Below are 22,182 nucleotides of genomic sequence, written 5' to 3'. Positions count from 1 at the left end.
AGCCGACAGTAGCTCCCTGCCCGGAACCCCCTCCCCGCCTCCTCAAGCCCAGCCTTGGCTGCCCACTGAGGAGAGGCCAGGCGGAGGGCCAGGCACGTCCACTCTCGGGGAAGCATCAGGGCTTGACAGCTAGAAGAGGCCCCACATGCCCAGATACCACCTTGGTCGGCCCCCTCCACCTGCCCGTATCACAATCGCTGGTTTTCGGCATTTTTTTAATTCTTTCTTTTTTTAAGAAATGTCAAAGTTGTGCCCAACACAAGTGGATCAGCAAACACAACAGAGGAGGCCAGTCAGTACTTTTTGGAAGTGGGGGGAGAGAGAGGAAAAGAGAGAGGGCGAGAAGGACCACACAACACGGCCTTGGACCACGAGCAGAAGCGTCCGTGGGAACTTGAGTGGGGGTGGGCGGGCTGCCTGGGCAGGGCCAGGTTGAGGCCCTGGGGAGGGAGGGTCAGGCACACCCTCGGACTCGCCACACCCAGCCTGGCATGCACGCACCCTACCCACTGCTGTCACCCAGCTGACACAGCCACGTTCACCATGCTGTGTGCACAGCTCCCCTGAAGCCCAGCCACCCCAGGAGTGGAGGGAGCCCCCCCCACCATCTCCAGGGCGTGGAGGACACAGCCCAGCAGCAAGCAAGGCACATCCTTCGAGTTCTTCAGATGCAGAAAGTTAGGAGAGAGCAGCGGGGAGGCCCTGGCGGAGCACGGACCCCTCCGCGGACCCCAGCCTCCTGTTTGTGCTACTGGGCCAGGGGTCTGGCCATTCCTGAATGGAGAGAGGGAAGGACGGACAGACAGACAGAGAGCCGGGGCCTCTAACAGCTTTTGTCTTGAGCTAGACTCCAGTGTCCTTGCAGTTGGTAAATGGTTTTCTATAGAATCAATAATATTTTTTCTTTCTTTAAATATATATTTGTTAAAGTTATACCTTTTTTGTTTCTCTGGGGGAATCTGCCTTAGCTCATTCCCAATAAATTAATACTCTCGATAGCTTATATTCTGGGGGGTACAGTGGGGCAGGGGGCCTGACCCCAGCCCCAGCCCCTTGTGCTGCGCCGGAGCGGCTGACAGGTCCCCACTGGGCAGTTCTGTGCTGGGCATAGGCCTGTGCTCTGCCACAGATTGGGGAGGGGGCTACATTGGTGCCCCCCTCCCGCCACCTCCCAGGGTGGGCCCAGCCTGGACCCAGGGCAGGGAGGCCGGGGGCCGCCCCTCCTCCACCCACAGCAGGCAGAGCCTGGCGGCGGGTGGGCGGGTGGCCCAGCAGTTATTGCACAGGGAGCAGCAGACAGGGACGGGCACCTGCGGGGCAGCAGCATCTGCCCAGAGCCCTTGGGTCTCCCGGCCAGGCAGTCCTCCAGGCTGGGCGTCTGGCCTCAGCGGCCTGGCCCAGGGGCAGGAGTTGTGCTTGTGCAGGGGCTGGGCAGCTTGGCCCGCCCCGCCTCGTGCCCGCGGCCGCCCCCGGTCCGCCCTGCCCGCTGGCGCCCTGCCCAGAGGTGCCCATCCTGAGGTAAAGGTCAGTGTGCGGGCCGGAGCCCGGGCGGCGCGGGTGGGCCCGCCATGTGCGGCCGCGTCACTCCAGCATGGCGTCCAGCTGGTCGGCCAGGTCGTCGAACATGCTGCCGATGTCGTCCAGGATGCTGCCGGTGCTCTTCTCCTCGGCCGCCGCGGGGCTGGGGGCGGCGCGGCGTGAGCGGGCGGAGCCGGCACGCACCCCCCGCCTGGCCCCGCCCGCCCCCGGCCCCGCCCGGCCCCGCCCGCCCCCGCCCCTGGCGGAGGCCACGCCTCGACGCCCCACAGAGCAAAAGGGCGTGGCCAGCGCCCGCCCCACGACGTCGGCCACGCCCCCCCGTGCTCAGCACGGCTCCAGACCACGCCCCTCCCAGCAGGACTTGTCCCCAGCCCGCGCACGGCAGCCTCCGAGTGTGCACGGGCCGAGGCGGCGCGCAGACCCCGCCAGGTGCCTACCGCTGGCCCTGCGCGTCCTCCTGCCGGATCTTCTCTTCTACAGCTTGCAGCGCCGCCGCGAGGCACGCGCTCGTCTCCTCCAGCTTCTGTCGGGCGCTGTCGCCGGGCGAGGCGCCGTCGGCCGCGGCGGGGGGTCCGGCGGCGGCGGCAGCGGCGGCGCGGGGCGGCTTGGCGGGCACGTGCAGCACGGGCGCGCCGGGCGACGGGGGCTTGGCGGGGCTGGCGCTCAGCGAGGGCGGCGTGCTGGCCGGCTTGGCGAGGGCGGCGGGCGGCTGGCGCGCCGGCGAAGGCGCAGGTGACGGGCTGGCGCTGCCCGACTGCAGCCCTGCCGCGGCCTTGGCCGGCTTGGGCGCCGTGGGCGGCGGCGGCGGCTTGGGAGACACGGGCGGCGGCGTGCCGTGGGCGCGCTTCACCTCTGCGGGGAGGAGGCGGCTCGCACCGGGGCGGAAGGCTGCTCTGGGCGCGCGCTGCCTTTCCCGGCAGAGGCCCTGCGGCAGCGCCCCGCCTCGGCGCCGGGGAGAGGAGATACTGCCCTCTGCCCTGCGGGTCCCGGCCCCGGCCCTCCGCTACCCCTCTGACCCAGCTTCCCCGCAGCCGCTAGGAGGCGCTCTTCCCCGTGCAAACCTGCTGGCTTCACTGCTTCCAAGCCCTGCCCGGAAGGAGACTTCCATCTCCTTCCAGGTGCGGCGTGCTGCAGCCACTGACCCTTCTGTTGCTTCAATGCCACAGGGCCTTTGCACCTCTGATCCTTCTGCCTGGAAGTCTCTTCCCCCCTTCTGTGCTGGGGTCACTCTCCAGCCGGGTCAGAGTCCTCCCTCCACAGGTGCTACTATTTGTGGGTTTCTGTGCCTCTTTCACTGAGCAACCTGAGGACCATCCACCATCCTCCCAGCTCTGGGCTAGAAGAGTTGTCTGATGGATTGATGGATGAGAGAGTCTGGGGACACTTTCCCACCTCACTCCATGTGGCCTTCATCAAATCCAAGAAGAGGAAAGCCCCCAGACCATGGATGGGGAGGTGGGGTGGGGCCCTTCCCCAGCTGGTTCCCTGCACCTACCTGGGCTGCTGGGGCCTGGCAGCGGCACCTTCTTGGAGGCAGGTGTGGGCGAGCCCTGGATCTTGGACACAGGCTGAGCCAGGACAGGCTTGGGAGAGACAGGCGGCTTGGCCGGTTTCCGGGCATCATTGTCGGGTGGGGGCAGCGGGGGCAGGTGCATCAGGTCGGAGGGGGGTGGCTCAGCAGGTGGGGGCGGTGGGGGCAGCTCCGGGGGCCCGGCCTGCTCTGAGGCAGGTCGGCGGCGCACAGTGCCTGTGCCATTCTGGTACACAGACAGCGGTGGGGGCAGCTCGGGACCTGCCTCCCGCTCCTTGGCCTTGGGCCGGCGCTTGACTGTGTCGGACTCAGTCAGGATGAACTTGATGCTCTCCTGCTGATTCTGCTTGGCTCGGATGCGCCTCTTGAGGGTGGCGCTGGCCTCTACCCTGGCCAGAGGCGGGCCCTCCCCGCTTGCCTCACCCTTGGCTGGACCTCGAGGCCGCTGCCGGGCAGCGCCATCCTCTACAAGGTGGCCATGATCTGCAGGCCCCGCCGGCTCCCCAGGGCCCCGGCGGGCAGTGGCCAGAAGTCCTGTGACAGGCCCACTGAGCGTGCGGCGCCGGTTGACCACCTCACCGTCAGGCCCAATGGCCTCCTTGTGCTTCACTGAGGCCAGCACCGTGGCCACCCGGCCTGGCTCTGGGCTGGCAGGGCGAGGCGTGGGGTGGCCCTCCGGGGGCCTGCGGGCTACTCGGCCCCCACCCCCAATGGATGACAGCTCAAGCATGGCTGCGATGCTCTTCACACTGCCGGCACTGCCTGTGTCCACGCTGCCTGCCAGGTCGCTAGCCCGCCGGCGCTGTGCCCGGACCCCCAGCCGGCCGTCCTCAGGTGCAGCCCCCTCAGTCTCAGCATCTGGCACCGACTCATCAGCCAGGTTGGCACTGGCCATGGCTGAGCTGGAGCGCTTGGGCGGGGGCGGCGGGGGCCCTTTCTTTCGAGGCCGCACAGCGAATGACTGGCTGCGGTTGACGTTCTTGTCGGCACCGGCGGGTGCTCGTACCGAGTGGCTGCGGCCCACACGTCTCTGGACTGTGGCATAGGGCCCTCCGGCAGCCAGCACCAGCAGCTCGTCCCGCTCTGGCTCGCTGTCAGATGCTGCGTAGCGGTTCAGGCTGTGGGCGCGCTTCTTGGGCCGCTCCGGCTCCACGTCGGCCTCGGGGGGCAGGCACAGCGTGGGCACGGGCACAGGCCCCGGAGCAGCTGGCCCTGCCTCGCCCTCCACAGGCTGGGGCAGCACGTAGGCAAAGCCGCGGTGTGTGGGTGACTGAGGCAGTGAGCGGGGTGACATGGGTCGCTCTGTTGGTGGCAGCAGCTGTGGGGTGGGCTTCACCTTGGCTGTGGCTGGGGCTGGACCATGAGGTCCCCCCAGGGCCTGGGGGGAGGCTGGCCGGGCTTTCGTGGGCGTCTGAGGGGGTGTGAAGTGGCTGGCACCTGGTGGAAGGACCTGCCGTGGCTTTCCAGGCACTGGGGGCACACTGGCCCGCTTGACGCTATGGCCATGGCGGCTCGGCCGGGCCTCCTTGGGTGGGGTTCCAGGGGCTGGCCCGTCATCCAGCAGGTATTCCTGGCTTCGTGACATGGGGCTGCCAGGCCCGGGGGGCCCATCGCCCAGCAGCTCCTGAGAGCTGCTCATGTGCCGTGCCCGCCCGCCCAGGCTGGGCTCCTGCCGCATGGAGGCCCTTGGGGTGGGCGGCAGGTGGTTGGAGGGCTTCTCAGCAGTGGCAGCGGTGGCAGCAGCCCCCTCAGCAGGGCCAGTCATGGCAGCCTGCAGCTCGCCACTGAGCTCACTGTCCTGGAAGGTGGTCATCTTAGGAGACTGGCAGTCAGCCGGGGCAGGCTCAGGCGCGGGTGGCGACTCAATGGCCATCACTTCAAGAGACTGGGGTGCCTTCCGGCGCAGGGGTCCCCCCTCATATTTAGCATACTCTGCTTTCTGCAGCTCAGCCAGTTTCCTCACAGCCAACATCAGCTTTTTTTGGTGTCCTGAGTGAGACACAGGACAGGTCAGACTAGGGAGGATGTCAACAATAGGAGGCAGAGGGGCCCAGGGCGGGGGCCTCACCCAGCTTGGTGATGCCGATCTCCTGCAGGTCCTCCCAGGTGATGTCGGTGATGAAGTCGATGTTCTCGTAGCCGTTGTCCACCAGCACCTTGTAGTACTGGGCCAGGCCGATCATGGACAGCCACATGGCCAGGTTAGCCTATGGAGCAGGGGATGCAGAGGGCAGCACACGCTGGCTGCCCACATCCTGCCCACTACTCAGAGCGTTGGGGGAGGGGACACCGGGCCGGCCCAGCACAGACAGACAGAAGGACAAATGGACAGGCCAGAAGTATCAGCTTTGGAGACAGCGCAGCCTCAACTGGAGCCTGAGGCCAGCTGACACGCACATGCGAACACACGCACACACATACACACGGAGTGACCCTGTCTTCAGGACACCATTTACGGGAGGAGGAAGAACGCACTTCTGTGCTTGCCCAGGCACCCATGGGGACACATCCTGCACGTCATGGACACAGACACACAGTGCCACCAACCAGATACATGTACACACACACCCTGCGTCTCAGCCGTACACAGGCACTGACACCCCTCCATGTCACACGCCCTCTCACCATTTCCCTGCCCGCATCAGGCCGTTATCACATGGCCACATCACACATGCGTGCAAATATCCACAAGGGTCTTCACCCAGAACCACTTGGTCGCTCCATGAACGGCATCCACCTGTCCACACTCGCAGCTGGACGTCACTCACACACTAACACGCAGCACACTCGGTCACCCCCTGGGTGCAGAGCAAAGTGAGGTCTAGGGGACCCAGCTGTGCTTACTGGAAGGCCCCTGAGCCACTGACTGTGTGGGGCAAGGCAGGGCGGATGAGCATGGAACTGTCTGTCACCAGCCCAGGGCTCTGGGGGCTTCTGGTGGCCATGGCCTCTCCCCCATCAATGAATGGAAGCCCGAAGCTCAATGTGAGGCTCAGAGAGGTAGCATGGATGGGACAGGCCCCAGGCCCACCTTCCCCTGGCCCAGGACCTATCCTACCATGTGGGTGCCTGTTAGTAACAGCACGGGCCCCAGGTTGGTGTGGGTGTCAGCTGTCAGCACAGCTGGCAAGTGCAGTTGAGCATGTGGGTGTGCGCATGCACTCCTCAATGGGCACCTTGAATGTATTTAGTGCACACGTGCTGTCTGTATACACAAAGCACACACATGCACATACATCTTCCCCACACATGTGCCTGGGTGTGTGCAAGCACACCCATCAACGCAGGCCCCCCTTCCGTCTCTGGGTGGCTTGCAATGGCAGTGCTGTGGGGTCCCTTTGTGACTGCCTGAGTGTGGAGGGGGTCTTTGCAGGAGCATGTAGTGGAGAGGGGGACTCTCCTGGCTTCAGGTTCCCCTCTCCCTTTCAGCTCAGAGGCTGTCACCCCTGTCCCAGGGAGGCTGGCCCCAGTGCCTGTGACAGACCAACAGAAGCCATCCAGGCAGGTCACTGCTGGGGGGCTATCCTCTGCTCTCCACTCCCTGGAGCCCCAGAGGACACATGAGGGCTGTAGCCAAGGAGGCAGGCTGTCTGTCTGTCTGCCCATCCTGGGCCCGGCCACTGGGGTGCAGGGGGCCTTACGGGTTTGTGCTCAGGCAGCCAGTCGGGGATGTTCAAGCCGCTGATCTCTGCAGTGATCTTCTTCCGGTGGCCTGGCTTGGTGACCCCGATGGCCGTGAGGTCCTAGGAGGAGGAGAGGCCCATTAGCAGGAGGCTAATGTCTCTGGGTCACAGCTGATGTCCAGCCTGCAGGTGGCTCACCTCAGGGGTCATGCGGCTGATGGTGGGCAGGTCATAGCCCGCGCTGATGAAGTTAGGGGCGTAGAGCTGCAGCTGGAACGTGGCAAGCCACTGGCTGACAGCCTCGGCGCTCTGGAAGACACAGGGCACCCGCTGCAGGCTCGCCTGCCCACCCGCCCTCCAGGCGTGCACCCCAGCCATTGCAGTGCCTCCTTCGCTGCTCGGCTGCAGGCCACGCAGCTACTTGGTCCGCTGTCCACTGGTCCGTCTGCAGCCAGGCCCCGCTCCTCCTCACTCAGATTCTGGATGCCACCGTCTCGAGCATTGTCCAGCACTTCGGCCTCCTTCCATGATCTCCACCAGGAGGGTCCAGGTGCTGTCTGTGTCACAGGCCTCCCTGACCGTGCCCCCCACCCCATTCCTGCATCAGGAATACCCTGCAGTGTGGCCCCATGGGAGGGGCTCTGGGAATGGGGCCTCAGGCAGGACCACTTAGCGCTGCTCCCCCCCAACTCCCTAGAAGGTGGGCTCTGCCCAGAGGTGTGCAGGACTCAGCCAGCAGCTCACACCTTCCCCAGCACATGGGGGCATGCACACAGGACCCGCCTCACCCCCACACACCTTGTCTCGAATCACACCCGTGCCCTTCCACACACGCACACACGTGCCCAGCTTGCAGTCACACCGTCCACTCACGCGCACTCTCCCCACTCACCTTATGCCTGCGTCACACTTCCTAGACACGTTAGCTCACACACACAGCCTGCACAATAGACAACACCTACACACACAGACTGACAGACAGACAGAAGGACGGGCCTGGTCTGTCAAGAGCCCTGGCTGTGCTGTGGCCAGGCCAGGCAGGCTGCCCGGGCGCCCCTCCCTGCAGCTGGGCCGGGCCCTGTACCTTGCCCTCCGACGCTGGCTCCAGCTTCTTGGGCGGCTGCTCCCCATAGACTTGCCCGGCATGGGCCACTGGAGGCTGGGACCGGGCCACACCTGGGGGACAAGAGGGCATGGTGAGGCAAGGGCTGCTCAGGGGCCACCTCCCTGCCGGGCCAGTGGACATCTGTCCTCGCTCTTACCTGTGGAGCCTTCCGGAGGTTTGACGGGGCTGTCCCCGGGGCTGGACTCAGAGACGGACTTCTGGGAGAGCACGGTTGCCAGGAGCTGCAACCCAGACAGGCCGCTGGCCAGTGCTGCTCCAGGCGCAGGCCACCCCAGCCCTGCCACCACCCACCTACCTTGACCCCTTCAGAGCCTGCGTGCAGGGTGTGGCCCCCACTGCTCCGGCCACCAGCCACACTGCTCAAGCTGCCGCTGCGGTCCCCACCTGCCAGCAGGAGGGAGCATCATCAGCCAGTCCTGGCCCTGCCTAGCCCAGGTGCTGCCTTGCCTAAGTGCCACCGCCCCTGTCCTCCTGAGGCCCCCCACCTACCTGCAAAAGGCTTCCTTAGCACCCAGATCTCCTCGGAGGGTGCAGACGACCCCGACGAGCCGCCTCCCTGGGGTGGGCCTGGTTCGGCGCCTGCTCGGGAACCTGCGGGCCGAGCACAGCCTTGCTGAGTCCTGGGCCAGCCCAGGTCCAGGGGCCTGACACCAAGAGACGGGCAGGCATCCCCTGGCCTGGTCCCCGAGCCTGGGCAGAGCAGAGGCTGGACACACATACCTTGGGGGTCAGCACCACAGCCTCCTCCTGCCCTGGCTGTCTCCAAGGAGCTGAGAGACCCTCAGAAGATCCCTCCCCACCCTGGACATTTGAGGGCAGGAGAACGTGGCAGAGAGGGGCCCAAGCCAGGCTGTCATGACAGTGGCCCCGTGGTCCTGCAGGTGGGGGGAATTGTTGGAGGGTGCAACCTCTGTCAGGGGAGCTTGGGCAAGGAAGAGGCCCCCAGGAGCCTGGGGCAAGGCTCCCCACCTCAGGGAATTAGATGACTATGAGTGGGCTGGCCACACCTCTTAAGTGTCCCGCTTATACCCTCTCACCCCACCTGTCAATCTCCATGTCCTCTGTGTGAGGTAAACTTACTCACCAGTCTCCTATCTGAAACTGTTCCATGGCCCTGTGGCCTTGTCCTGCTCCCTTTTCCCTCTCCCTCATTCGGCAACAGCCACGCTGGCCTCCTTTGGATCCTTACATGTCACACTCTTTCCTGCCTCAGTGCCTTTGCATATGTGGTTCCCCCTGCCTGAAAGGCTGTGCCTGTGGCTGGCCCCTCCCATTTCTCAGGGCCTTCTCTGAGCACCCTGTCTAAAGCAGGTCTCCACACACATTCTCTGTGTCATTGGTTGGTACATTTCCTTCCATGTTTACTTCCCTGTCCCCTGCGCCCTTCCGTCCTGGGGGACAAGCTCCTCGAGAGCAGGAATAATGTCCATCTGTGTCACCATCTATTCCTAGTGGCTGGCATGCAATGTCTATTGAATAAATGAAAGAATGGGCATGGGGACACTGATGAGGAGACAGCCGGCAGGACACGCTGCTGTACCCACTCTGGACCCCACATCTAGCGATGGCTAGAGCTTGGTTCTTGCCTTGCCGCCCAACACACACGCACACTGCCTCCTTCTGGCCCTGAGCCCTGGCCCAAGTGAGACTTGCCTGCTCGTTTGACAATGGCCTCGCCCAGGGAAGACGGGAAATAGCCCACTCGGTCGTTGCCTGTCCGGTTGTCATGGATACAGCCCTTCCACCGGCCATCTGGATGCTGCTCAAGGACCTGGCCAGATGAGGTAGGGGGAGCACCCTCAGGGGGACACCCCACCAAGTCAGGCAGGTGGGTGGCCTGGGCCTCCTGCCCAGATCCCCTGACCCCCCAACTGCTGTGGGTCCCACAGTCCCTGCTCCAGCTGCCCCAGGCCATCCTTACTGTGATGATGTCCCCAGCTTTCACATTGAGGCTGGTCAGGTCGTAATTGTTGCAATAATCCTTGGTTGCCCGGACCTGCAGTGCAGCCGAGGCCTCTGGGGACAGAGGAGGCAGACCCACCCAGTCCTGAGAGCCAGCCTGGCCCAGGCCCCGCCCAGGCCCCCTGTGCTCCCCTAACCCTGGGGCCCACCTCGCAGCAGCTGCTTGATCTCTTTGCTGGCCTGGGATGTGGTGAACTGGTGCACAATGTCCAGGGCCGTCTGGCTGTAGGTGTTTCTCACGTGGGCATTGATCCCGTTCTGCATGTGCCAGAGGGCAAGGCCTGTCAGGAGGCCCCCGCCCCTGCCCGGCCCCAGCTCCCCCTGGTTCCTTAACTCACGTCCAGCAGCAGCCGAACCACTTCTGTCTTCCCACAGAGTGCAGCCTCGTGCAGGGCCGTGCCGGACTTGGTCTGGCGGTTAATGTCAATGCCAGCTTGGAGGAGGAGTCTGGCAGGAAGCCGGGGAGCAGGTAGGGCTTATAGGAGGGCTTATAGGAGCCCTCCAGGCCAGCACCCCCAAGCTGGGCCCCAATTCCCAGGGGCCCAAGGATGAGCCAGCCCTGCACCACCTCCATGACAACACAGTATCTGACAGTGATGGAGTGCTGGTAGAAATGCCCCGCCCCATGCCAACCCTTCAGAGCTGTGGTCTCGTCTCATCCTAGTTGTGATGCCCACTCTACAGCTTGTCTCATCCTAGTTGTGATGCCCACTTTACAGATGGGGAAACAGGCTCAGAGAAGTTAAGTGTCTCCACAAGTTCACCATGCAAGTGGCACGTTGCCGTAGGGTCTGGTCTGTGGGGGTGTAGAAGCCCCCTCCCCAGCCCCCTTTGGCACATCCTTTATGTGGACAGCTGGAAGTGTCTTTCGCATCCAGAGGCCTGACCTCATCTCTGCAGCTCCCTGGCTGTTCCTGTCTCATCACTGAGCCAGGAGCAGGCACCTTGAGGCTGGGTCCCCCTCCTCTGCCCCCACGGCCATACCTGATGATGTCAATGTGGCCATTCTTGGCTGCCAGGTGCAGGGGGCTGGTGCCATTGGGGTCGGTGGTGTCACCGGGCCGGGGTTCCAGCAGGGCCGCACACATGTTGCTGCTCAGGAGCAGCTGGACCACCTTGAGGGAGGGGTCAGAGTCAGGGGTCGGGAAATGGGGCGGGGGTGCAGGTCAGTCACCCACTCCCACCCCAGGAGAGGAGGATGGAACAGGTGGAGTCCTGCTCGGCTCCCTGAGGAGACTTACCCCGACGCGACCGAACTCACAGGCCAGGTCTAGGGGAGTCTTCCCCGAGTTGTCCACCATGCATGGGTTGGATTGGTGCTGGAGCAGCATCTCGGACTGTGGGGACCGCCACGGGACCCAGTCAGGCCCACGGCGTCCTCCGGGCTCAAGCCACCCCAGGTGCCCTGCCACCCCCGAGGTGGGCCTTACCACATCGTAGTGACCATGCTGGGCTGCCAGGTGCAGAGGGATGTGGCCCTCATCGGAGGGGATGTTCACTGCTGAGCCCGCTTTCAGCACCAGCTTCATGGGCTCCTTCCGGCCCTGCCAGGCTGCGTAGTGCAGTGGCCGCATGCCTGGGGGCAGGTGGGGGCTGTTGGGAGCTAGCACCTGACCCTGCACCCAACCCTGACCTCCAGGACACTGATCCCACGAGGACATGCCTCATGAGGACCCAGACTGAGGCCTCAATCAAGGAACTGTCCAGGTCTCCGTGGACACCATCCCTGACATCAGCCCCCTGCCCCTGGCTCTGAGGTCACTGACAGGGCTTGCCTTTGTTGTCCTTGATGTCCACAGCAGCCTGGGCCTCCAGCAGCAGGGTGATCAATTCCGTGTTGCCATTCAGTGCCGCGTGGTGCAGGGCAGAGAAGCTGAGGTGGGCAACAGGCATATATGGGCAAGGACCCTGGCACCCTAGCCTTCCCAGGAGCCCCTGACCCCCATTCCAGACTGGCATCTCCTTGGCTGAAAACTCACCCATCTGGGTCCTGGAAGTTGACATTGATCTTCTTGGTGGAGCCCAGGAGCTCTGGGGGTGGGAAGGAGACACCATGAGGGAGGCTCTGACTGCCCCTGCTGAGGCCTGCCGGGGTCCCATCCCCCTCTAGGCAGCCTAAGAGCCGCCAGAGGGCTCTGCTTAGCTCCCTGGCAGGCTCAGAGCCAAAGCTATCTAGGTCCTTAGTCTAGAAAAATTCACTCATTCATTTAACTCTGTTCCCTGCACTCAGCCCCAGGTACCAGCTCTTGGACCTCGGTTTTCCACTAAACTAAGACGGGGGGAGGTTCACAGGGCCAAGGGCTCCAGGCCTAGCCCTGCCTGGGGACAGAAGCCAGTGCTGTGCACCCACACGAGCACACACATGTGCACAAGTCCCCCCTCCCTTGGGACGCTGGCTGAGCACCTGCTGATGTGGGAGGGAGAGAGCCACCCAATCTGTCTCTCAGAAGGACCCAGATGGGGCCGGGGGTGGCCCGGGAAGGCTGGAACACCCGGAAATGGGGGTATCTCTGAGAAGATCTGCATTTCCAGGGATTAGCCTCTCCCCACTCCCAGCCGCGGCCAGGCCAGTGTACACGAGCCCCATCCAGCAGAGCAGGCAGCGGAGGCCGCCGATGCCTCTGAGTGACCACACCAGAATGGCCACCTCATCTACAGGGGCACACTCAGGCCACAAGACCACCCTGCCTGAAGCCTAAGGGGCCTGAGCCCTCCCTTCAGCCTCAGTCTCCTCCCAGGGACTCCTGGGTCCTGGCCTCCACCAGTCGCCTGCCAGAGGAGGGGAGCCCACCGGTACCCTCCCCGTAGGCGCAGGTCCAGCCGGACTGCAGCCAAGCCCCTGCCTGTCTGGGCCATGGTTACATAACCCATTTGTGGGTCAGTTGCTCTCTGAGGGAGGGGCTGGCAGGACAGAAGCCCCTTTGTGCAGGCCCAGGACAGAGGTGGGGGTGGGGGGCCCGAGGGCGTCGAGTCACAGAGGGGCTGCTGCAGGCCCACTCAGTGACCCACAGCCGCTGGATGCAGGGTGTGCGCCCCAGTGGCCCATGAAGCCCCTAAAGTCAGACAGGGCTGAATTCGGGTCCTCACTCTGCTCCTCACAATCGGCCCCTTCCTAGCCCTATGGCCTTGGCCCTGAGCCCAAAGGAAGCTAACAGGGCCAGCCTTGCAGGCCTAAGGGCTTTTCCAGACATAAAGCATGAAGGGTCTGGCATGGAGTCGGCTCCGTAAGTGGCAATTACTAACATTAGCTCCATAGGAATCCCACCCCCACCCTCTCCGGCAGGGCAGGGGCTTCTCCTGCAAAGGTGAAGCCTCCGGGAAGAGCGGCGGCTCCACTCCCTGCCCTCCGCCTCTGCTCAGACACTTTGCTGGCGCTAATGACCACCTAAGTTGGCAGCAATGCCACTCTTCCTCTCCATGGTCCAGGCCAAAACCTTGGAGTCAGCCCTGGGCCCTTTCTTGAGAACCTGGTACCTTCTCCATCAGTAAATCTTTCAAGACACTCAAAGTACACTCAGAATCTTTGCCCCCGCCACTGTCACCACAACGGGCCAGGCCAGCATCTCGCGAAGGCTCACTGCCGTCCCCTCCCACTGGCATCCCCACTTCTACCCCACCCCTTTCAGTCTATCCTCCACACCCGCCGAGCTCAGGGGACCCTCTTAGAACATGACTCTGATCTTGTGGCTGCTTCCTGAAGACCCTCCCACAGTCCCGTCTCACTGCGCTTGGAGGCCGAAGCTGGACGATGGCTCCTCGTAATGCAGCCCCTCCTGCTTTTGCTTTGACTCCCTCATCACCTCTGTCTCAGCCACACGAGCCTCCTTGATGGCACTCCACAGGGCCTTTGCATATGCTACGTATATGGGTGTAGGCTGTTTCTTCCCCCATTAGCCCCATGACTCCCTTCCCCTTCAAGTTTTTACCCAAGTGTCACCTGCTCGGCAAAGCCTCCCTGGCCTCCCCATCCAAAACAGTAACCCCCTTCCCATGCCCTGTATGTTGTATTTTTCTTTTCAGCCCCATCACCACCACTAATCTTGGTTATTGTCCATCTCTATCCCTGGCCTACAGCTCCAAGAGGACACGGGTTTTTGTCTGTTTTGCCCACTGCCATATCCTCAGTGGCTAACACAGTGCCAGGCATAGATGAGGTGCTCGGAAAATTGGCAACTGAACTGATATCCCCATCTCACACCCTCTGCCTGCCTGCCAGGGCCACCTTCAGGCGTGTGACCGTGCAGTCACTCAGAAGGACCCCACGTCTAGTTGGACGCTCTGCTGTTGCCATCATGAAATTCTTAACTTTTGGACTAAGGCACCCTACATTTTCATTTTGCACTGGGCTCTGTGAATTATGCAGCCAGACCTGCCAGAATCCCTTGTCATTAAGCTGAAGGGAGCACAGACATCGCTGTCCCATAACGACCCCCCCACACACACACCTGCCCAGGGCCTCACTTAGGAGGTCCTCCCCCTGGAACACTTGGCCCAACCTCAGTGTTTGCTGCCCCCACTCTTCTGAGTCCCAGTGTAGCCAGTTCCCAGCTTCTCCTCCAAGACTTCCCAGGCTGGGGCCCTCTCCTCCCTCCCATAGCCAGGGCCTCCCAGGCAGCTGCTGAGCCAGGTGCTCAGAGTGGAACCCAGAGCCAGGCTCACCTGCTCACCTGGCCACGATTGCAGGCACTGAAATTTCAGAGGGGCTGGAGGTCAAGGCCCAGGAAGTGACACAGAAGCCAAGGGGGAGGGGGAGTCTCCATCCAGAAGGGGACCACTCCCACATGAGGAGGGCATCTTGCTGAGGTCATTCACCCCTCTCCCTGCCCTGTCTCTTCAAAGAGGAAAACAGCTGGAACTGGATGGAGAAGAGCTTGAGGTCTTGGAGCTCTTCTCCATCCTGGCCCCTCTCCCACCCTACCCTACCCTACTGGCCCCTCTACCCCTCTGGCCAGATGCTCCTCCAATCACAGAAGCCACTCACAGGCCACCCCACAGAGTCACATCTGTCCTCTACAGGGATGTGGTCCTGGCCTCCTTGGGACCCATCTCAGAGCGGCTGAGCCCTATGGCCTCCCGCAGGGCAGGCAGGACCAGTACAGCCTCCTCCCAGCTCCCTGCAGGCGGGAGCTCCAGGTCAGAGGCTCCAACTCCTGTAAGGGCTACTGGGCACCCGGGAAGGTCCCAGAACTGAAGCCTGCCTGGGGCTGAGGAGGCTGCGCCTCACACAGACGGGTGCTCTGAATGAAGCTGGAGCACAGCACAGCTGGAGGGCCAAGTGGGTGGGGGGAAGGGGGCAAGGGGGACCAAGCTAAGTCCCAGGAGCTCCCTTTCCATTTTCCACAAGGGCACTAAGTCCTACAGATTCCACATCAGCAAGAGTGCATAAACTTCGCCCCCAGCCCACCCCAAGACCTGGGCTCTCCCATCTCGTGTCAGCCAGCCCTCTAACTGCGCCCCTGGGACCATCCCTACCTTGGAGGCCAGCTCCAAACTCCAGGCTGCAGAGGCCCTGGAGGAACCAGCCCTGGCCCCTCTCCCACCCTACCCTACCCTACTGGCCCCTCTACCCCTCTGGCCAGATGCTCCTCCAATCACAGAAGCCACTCACAGGCCACCCCACAGAGTCACATCTGTCCTCTACAGGGATGTGGTCCTGGCCTCCTTGGGACCCATCTCAGAGCGGCTGAGCCCTATGGCCTCCCGCAGGGCAGGCAGGACCAGTACAGCCTCCTCCCAGCTCCCTGCAGGCGGGAGCTCCAGGTCAGAGGCTGGAAGGGAACTATCAGTAGCCAAGTGAGAGCCCAGGAGCACTGGCCTGTGGGCTCCAGAGAATCCAGGGGAGGGGAGGTTGGGCCTGAAGGAAGGGCAGGGTGTCCCCCCACCCCTAGCAGAAGGCCAGCCCCCACCCCAGCATTTTCCCTCCAGTGCAGTCTCTTCTTCCCCTCAAGGACGACTGCTAGGTGCCGGTGTCTGTGCATGCAAAGGGAGGGTCCCTTTGAGGTGGGATGGGGAGGCTGGCAGAGCCTACGGCGGAAGGAAGGTGCCACACAGGGAGGAGACCATGGAAACAGAGTCCTGGGAGAACACCTCTGGAGTCGAGGGGCCCTAGGGAGCACTACTGGATGTCCCCTGCCCAGCAATGGCCCAAACTCCAGCTGTACTTGTACTTTGCTGAATCAAAATATATCTTACTCCAAAGCAGGCCAGTGTTGTCATGACAACCGAGCTAATTCATGGAGGGATTTCTCTGTCTGATTTATTACACCCGCCCCTCTGAGTCAGAGAGCCCGGCTAAGGGGGCCAGGGCAGGTGTCTCTCCTGCCCAGACCAGACTCAGCAGGGGCAAATGCAGAGATCTGGGTGGAGACCCAGGTCGAGGTAAGAATCCCCACACCTTCCCCGGGTGGCCAGAATAGAAAGCAGGAGGAACCCCCAAATCTGATGCCCCCACTTCCCTGCCTGCCTGCCCTGGACTATCTAAGGGTTGGTCATAGCACTCACTGAGCACTTACTGAGTGCCTGGGCTTCAGGTGCACTCTCTCACAGTTCTTACATCCCTGCTACGAGGCAGGGACCACAGATGTCCCCATCCTACAGGTGAGCAGACTGAGACCGGGAGAACCAGCGCTGTCTGTGCCCAAGGTCGCACGGCCACTAGGTGGAAGCCTTTACCTTGCCTTACACCTCTCAATCCCTCGACCGGCTTTCCGGGCTCTGCGGAAGCTGCCTCTGCTTTTCTGAGCCCTGAAGCCCTGAAGCCAGCCTCAAGTGGGAGACCATCCCGGGGCCTCGGGTGTAGAAAGCAGGGCCAGCCTGTGTATGTGTGTCTACAAGGCACGGATGTGTGGCTCTCTAATTGCACAGAGCAGACAGGAGCTGGCCAGGCGGGGCTGCAGCAGAGGGTCTTCCCGGGGCTCAAGGACCTACCCCTCACCCGCACCAGAGGCAGTCTCAGTTCTCAGCATCCCCCCTGGAGAGAGAGGAGGGAGCCTCCTTGGCTTACATACAGTCCCTGGGGGTGGTGTGGGGAGGAGGAACCCAGACCCCACGTGCCACCCCGCAGAGCCCTGCCCGCGCCCGCACAGGTGCCCTGACACACTGACACAGCCATACGTGCGCAGCCGCACACGCAGCTGGTCCACACGCCCATCCATCCATCTCCCGTGGCCCCGGGGGAGGCTCCAGGCTGAGCTGGGATGAGTGCTGGGATCAAGGATCCAAGCTCCAACCCCTCCCTGGAGCCCCCAGAGCACATGCTCAGGATGGCCAGCGGGAGCCCCCCTCCCTCCCACAGCCCCCTTTCCCAGCAGGGAAACCAGAGAGGACTAGGGTCTGTTGCAGTGTCCCCACTTGCCCAGAGCTCAGCCTGCCCTGGGCTGGGCGACTTTGGACCTCTGCTCCCCCATTAGTAAATGGCCTCCAACCGGCCATGCCTGGGCAGCCACACCCCCAGCATGGTCCAGCCCCCCCTTTTCTGCAAAGCTTGTTATTAAACACGGGGCAGGGAGGGGGTCTGACGGACTGTCAGCCCTGTGGTTTCCCCTCACCGCAAGGGCCCCCTCTCTCTCTCCATGGTTGGGGGGGCATCCGCCTCGCCCTTTAAAGGCCCAGTAGAGACCTCCAGCTGTCAGCCCGCAGCCCGGGAAGGGAGGGGGACGGAGGGAGGGATGCGAATGCCTGCGCTCAGGGAGGTGGGTGCCGCCAGGTGCCCGCTGGGGGGCTGGGGGTGACGGCCCGGCGCTCGGCGCCGCCCCTCCTTCAGCGCTGGGAACAGGGGACGCGGACCAAGGGTCTGGGCGCTGCTGGCCCCGCCCCGCCCCCGGGGACCCGACAGCATCCCCCTCCCCGCCCTACGCCGGGAGGAGTGGGGGGCTCCGCGCTGGAGAGGGCCCCCCGGCGCGCCGCGGCTCCCACCCGCGCCCCCCGCGTCCCCCGCACTCACTGGCCTTCCCGGGCCGCGGCCTCTGCAGCAGCCTCTGCGCGGTCCCCACGTCCTCCGCCTTCACCGCCTGCACCAGCTCCTGCTCCTTCCCCATGGCGCGGCCGGGGCCGCAGCGACGCGGCTGCGCTCCGTGCGCTCGGCGCGGTTCAGAGGCGGCGGCGGCGGCGGCCCCGCGGCACCGGCCGCATCCTCCGCCCTCCCCCGCCGCCTCCTCCGCCGCCCGCGCCCCTCGCCGTCCTCGGGCTCGGGCTCCGGCTCCGGCTCCGGCTCCCGGCGCGGAGGGGGCGGGGAGCGCGTCACGGGCGGGGGGCGGCCCGGGGGCGGGGGCCGGCGGCGGCGGGCGCGGGGCGGGGGCGCGCCACCTGGCGCCGCCTCCCGGACGCCTGGGTCCAGCTCCTGCGGCCGCTGACCTCCGTCCGCCCGCGCCGGCCGCGCGCCCGGCTCCTTGGCTCCGCCCCTACATCAGGCCCCGGCCTCCCGAGACGCCCCCTCCCCACGTGCGGGCCGCGCGGGTCAGGCCCGGCCTCTGCGGACACCCGGCGGCCCCGGGCGACCGCCAGGGGCTGGGGACAGCAGCTGCCGGGGGGCCGGACACTGAGCCCCGACTCGGCGGCGGCGCGAGGCTGAGCCTGAGAGGCTTCCAGAGGCTGCGGGATCCAAGTGGGGAGGGACTCAGAGGCAGTGGGCGGGCGGGGACCGGGTACGGAGAGACCTGGGCGCCGGCGGCACGCGAGCCGGCCCGCCAGAGGCTGTCAGACGTTTCTGGCCCGTGGTTCCCGTGGGAGGTGTCGAGGGATTGTGGAGAGGAATCTCCCAATAATGAATTCGGTGTCAGGGAACTCGCACCCCCCCTCCCCTCGCAACTGCACCTTATTCCCCTGCAGCCTCTGTTCTCTCTCTACAAACAATGCAGACAACAGCCCCCTCAGCTTCAATCTGAACCCCAATCCCATTGCAGACCCCCAGCATCAACTGGGGTCCAACCCCCCACCTACTGCCAAAAGGGGCTCAACCCCTCATCCCCAGCACCAACTGGGGTATAACCCTCCAGATCTGTCACCAGGGGGGCCTCAGTCCCGGCTTCCCCAGCACCAATCTGAGCCTGGACCCAAGCTGCTTACCCTCCAGCTTCCAGCTACAAACTCTGGCAGCCCCAGGCAGGATAGTCCCACTTGACAGACACTGACAACCCCCCTCTCCAGCTCCCGCCGCCACAGGTCTCACCCTTCTGACCTCCTAGGCCCCGGCCCTCACCTTGTCATGCCTGCAGCATTCTATAGAGACAGATCGGTTGGGGTCTGCGTCCTAGTTCAGGTTGGGTTTCCTCATTTTCAGGGAGGGGCAGATCATTGCCCCAACTGGGCAGGGCTATTAGGAGCATTTGGCAAGGTTTGCAATATGGTGGCCTGACACCGGTCTTCCTATGGTCCATGGCATCAAGTGGGTCCAGCCAGAGGGTGATGGAGGGGAAGCAGCAGGCACCAGGATCCCCTGATCAGGGCAGCTAGACAGCTCCCCCCCCCCCCCCCCGCCCCATGAGGTCTCCAGTGAAGTTTAGGGAGCAAGCCTAGGTCTCCTGGTATCTGCTGGGCTCCCAGAGCGGTCCTTAAATACAAGGGCCCTTCCCCTCACCCTTTATGGCGGCCAATTCCTGGGCACCTGCTGGGTCAGGCACAGTGCTGTTCACTTCAAAGAAGAACTTGGGCTTACTGTGCTCATTTTACAGACGAAGAAACTGAGGCTCAGAGAAGCCTAATGACTCACTGGATGTCCCAGAGTCTTGAGGTCATGCGTCTGAGCTTCGAATCCACATTGGCCTCCACACTTGTCCCAATTCTGCTGCTTTTTGTCTCTTTTTTTCTTTCTTTCTTTCTTTGTGAGGAAGATTGGCCCTGAGCTAACATCTGTTGCCAATCTTCCTCTTTTTGCTTGAGGAAGATTGTCACACCAAGCTAACATCTGTGCCAATTCATCTACATTATGTGGGATGCCACCACAGCGTGGCTTGATGAGTGGTACTAGGTCCACACCAGGGATCTGAACCTGCAAACCCTGGGCTCCCAAAGTGGAGCCTGTGAACTTAACCGCCTGGCCACCAGGTCAGCCCCCTAGTTCTGATTCTTACTGAGTTTGTTTTTCCAGTCACTTTGTCTTTCTGAGTCTCGGTTTGCCCTCTGTAAAATGGGGATAAGAATGATACCTCCCCTTAGGTTATTTGAGGATTAATTGTGATGCTATCCATGAAGCACTTCACAGTAGAACTTAGTAAGGGCTCAACAAATGGCCTCTGTGGGTCTTATGGTATTCTTGGGTCTCCCTATCTGGGCTGTCTGGGTAGCGACTGTATTTTATTCGTCTTTGTATCTGCAGAGCCTAGCAGTGTGCCTAGCACACAGGAAGCGTGACAAAAAGTAAAAATAAAAAGATAGCTCTCACTCTTACCATTATTTTTATGTTTTGGCTGGCTAGGGCAAACCACTCTGGTCTGAGGCTAATTGCAGGATTTGGGGCAAGGGTACAAACAGAGGCCCACACGCCAAATGTCTAAATATTTAAATGTTATCAACCATGCTAATAACCTGCTAAATAAAATATGTTCTATCCTCCTACCTTGACAAATATACCTGAAAGGCCAAGTTCCAATTTAGAATTCTCGGATTCCTCTGGGTAATGAGCTGGTCCCTGCCTGCAGCTGCCCCTCCGTTCTCTGCCCAGCTCCAGCTCCGCCTGTACCCCACAAACAGGCACCCCTTAGTCACTCCTCAGACCTGGGGGTGGGCATCTTGCTGTGTGGTCCACCTTCAGGAGGACAGGTCTGGGAAGAGAGCTGTACAGATTCTGCTGAATTCACCCTGCTAACTGAGGCTAATGTCCAAGGAGGGGTCAGGAAGTCCTAGATCTGCTACTGATCAGCCCAGTGACCTTGGACAAACTCCCAACGCTCAGCTACCTCATCTGTAAAATGGGCCAGCAGCTCTGCCTGAGGCACAGGGCTGATGGGAGGGTCCACATGACAACAGAGATGTGTCTGCCTTGGGTCCTCCCAGCCTGGGGGTGGGGCAGCACAGCAGGCCACTGGGGGATGAGGATGCAGAGGCGTGGGACTTGGGCAGCCCTCCAGCAAGTCAGGCCTCCGAGGACGATCCCTGGAGGAGGGGCCGCTGAGCCAGCAGAATTGCTGAGGCTCAGCTTGGAGTAGAGCTGGCGGTCGCTTCGCTGCAGCCCGGGCTGGCCCCCTTCCCAGCTGCGCGGCAGCCTCCACCGGCAGCACAGCTCCTGCCCACCAGCTGTGCGCCTGCTCAGGCGCTCTTCCCTGGTGCCCCTCCCAGCCCCCCAGAGCCCTGGTGCCTGGCCCCTTATGTATGAAATGGGGACGACAAACGTACCCTCCCCATGGGCTGCTGGGAGCACGCAGCATATGTTAGCTGCTGTGGTTTCTATCATTCTCATAGGTGCCAACTCTGTAAGTGCCCAGCTGGTACATAAGAAGGGATCAACAACCATCCACCCCGTTCCTCCTTCCTGCCCAGCAGAGATGCTGGAGCTGCTCAGGCTGGGTAGGGAGCCTGGTCCTGTCTGTCATTTACCCTTAGGCATTGGACTTGTGCACCCCCAGGCTCCACCCAGAACCCCTACAGAAAAGGCCAACAGCTCAAGCCCTGTTCCCTGGGTCACAAGTGGGACCCCACAGACATCTGGCGGAGTCTTCCAGCCCTCCCTCGGCCCCACCCCTCTCTCCTGCTCTCAGGCTCTTTGGAGGGTTTATCCTGCTCTGGACATCCTTCAGTCTCTGGGGTTCACAGGGCTCTTCCCTCCCGGCCTTCCGAGCCCACGTATTCATCTGTCACTCCCAGAGCTGCCCTGAGCCTGGTGGAGCTGCACTGGGGAAGCTTAGAGAGGAAGATGAGCAGGACATATGAGGTGTGGGGCTGCCCGAGGAGTAGTCACCTCAGCCAGAAAGGGTGAGATCAGGGGAGAGCTGAGCCCAGCAGGATGAGCTCTGTCATGTTCTAGCTGTGTGCCTTTGGACATGTGACTCTACATCTCTGAGCCTCAGTTTTCTTGTCTCCAAAATGGGGGTACTTCCTCCTCGGCAGAGCCACTGTAAAGATAATGTAGGTAAAACGCTTAGCATGGTTTGGCGGTTCCTCAAAAAGTTAAACATAGAGTTACCATGTGACCCAGCGATTCCACTCCTAGTGTATAGAGAAATGGAGACCTGTACTAAAAAAGATACTTGTATAGGAATTTTTATAGCAGCTTTATTCATAATAGCTAAAAAGTGGAAATAACTCAAGTGTCCATCAACTAATGAATGGATAAACAAAATGTGGTCCAGCCACAAAATGGAATATTATTCAGCCATAAAAAGGAATGACGTACTGACGTGTTACAACTTGGATGAACCTCGAAAACATGATGCTCAGTGAAAGAAGCAGGACACAAAAGACCATATATT

General features: G+C 62.3%; 1 protein-coding gene across 3 annotated transcripts; it reads right to left on the bottom strand.

Moving 5' to 3' along the window:
* Positions 1-1,444: 1,444 nt before the first annotated feature.
* On the bottom strand, positions 1,445-18,131 carry CASKIN1 (CASK interacting protein 1). 3 transcript variants are annotated; one of them, XM_070568749.1, is made up of 20 exons: positions 17,724-18,131; positions 11,761-11,812; positions 11,557-11,654; positions 11,212-11,357; positions 11,023-11,118; positions 10,766-10,896; positions 10,120-10,228; positions 9,931-10,039; positions 9,741-9,835; positions 9,473-9,590; positions 8,309-8,410; positions 8,115-8,203; positions 7,956-8,040; positions 7,778-7,869; positions 6,892-7,002; positions 6,712-6,813; positions 5,139-5,277; positions 3,035-5,059; positions 1,977-2,391; positions 1,445-1,681 (listed from the first exon to the last, which is right to left on the bottom strand). In XM_070568749.1, the coding sequence occupies exons 1-20, from the start codon at positions 17,815-17,817 to the stop codon at positions 1,582-1,584; spliced, it is 4,308 nt and encodes a 1,435-aa protein (XP_070424850.1). In that variant the 5' UTR covers positions 17,818-18,131; the 3' UTR covers positions 1,445-1,581. The 3 variants fall into 3 exon arrangements, with proteins under 3 accessions (XP_070424850.1, XP_070424849.1, XP_070424848.1); XM_070568748.1 differs by lacking the exon at positions 17,724-18,131 and adding an exon at positions 12,186-12,500; XM_070568747.1 differs by lacking the exons at positions 6,712-6,813; positions 6,892-7,002 and having other exon boundaries at positions 17,724-17,968.
* Positions 18,132-22,182: the final 4,051 nt, after the last annotated feature.

This window comes from Equus przewalskii, chromosome 12, assembly GCF_037783145.1.
Source record: "Equus przewalskii isolate Varuska chromosome 12, EquPr2, whole genome shotgun sequence".
Taxonomy (NCBI): Eukaryota; Metazoa; Chordata; class Mammalia; order Perissodactyla; family Equidae; genus Equus; species Equus przewalskii.
This window is presented reverse-complemented; position numbering and strand designations above follow the sequence as displayed.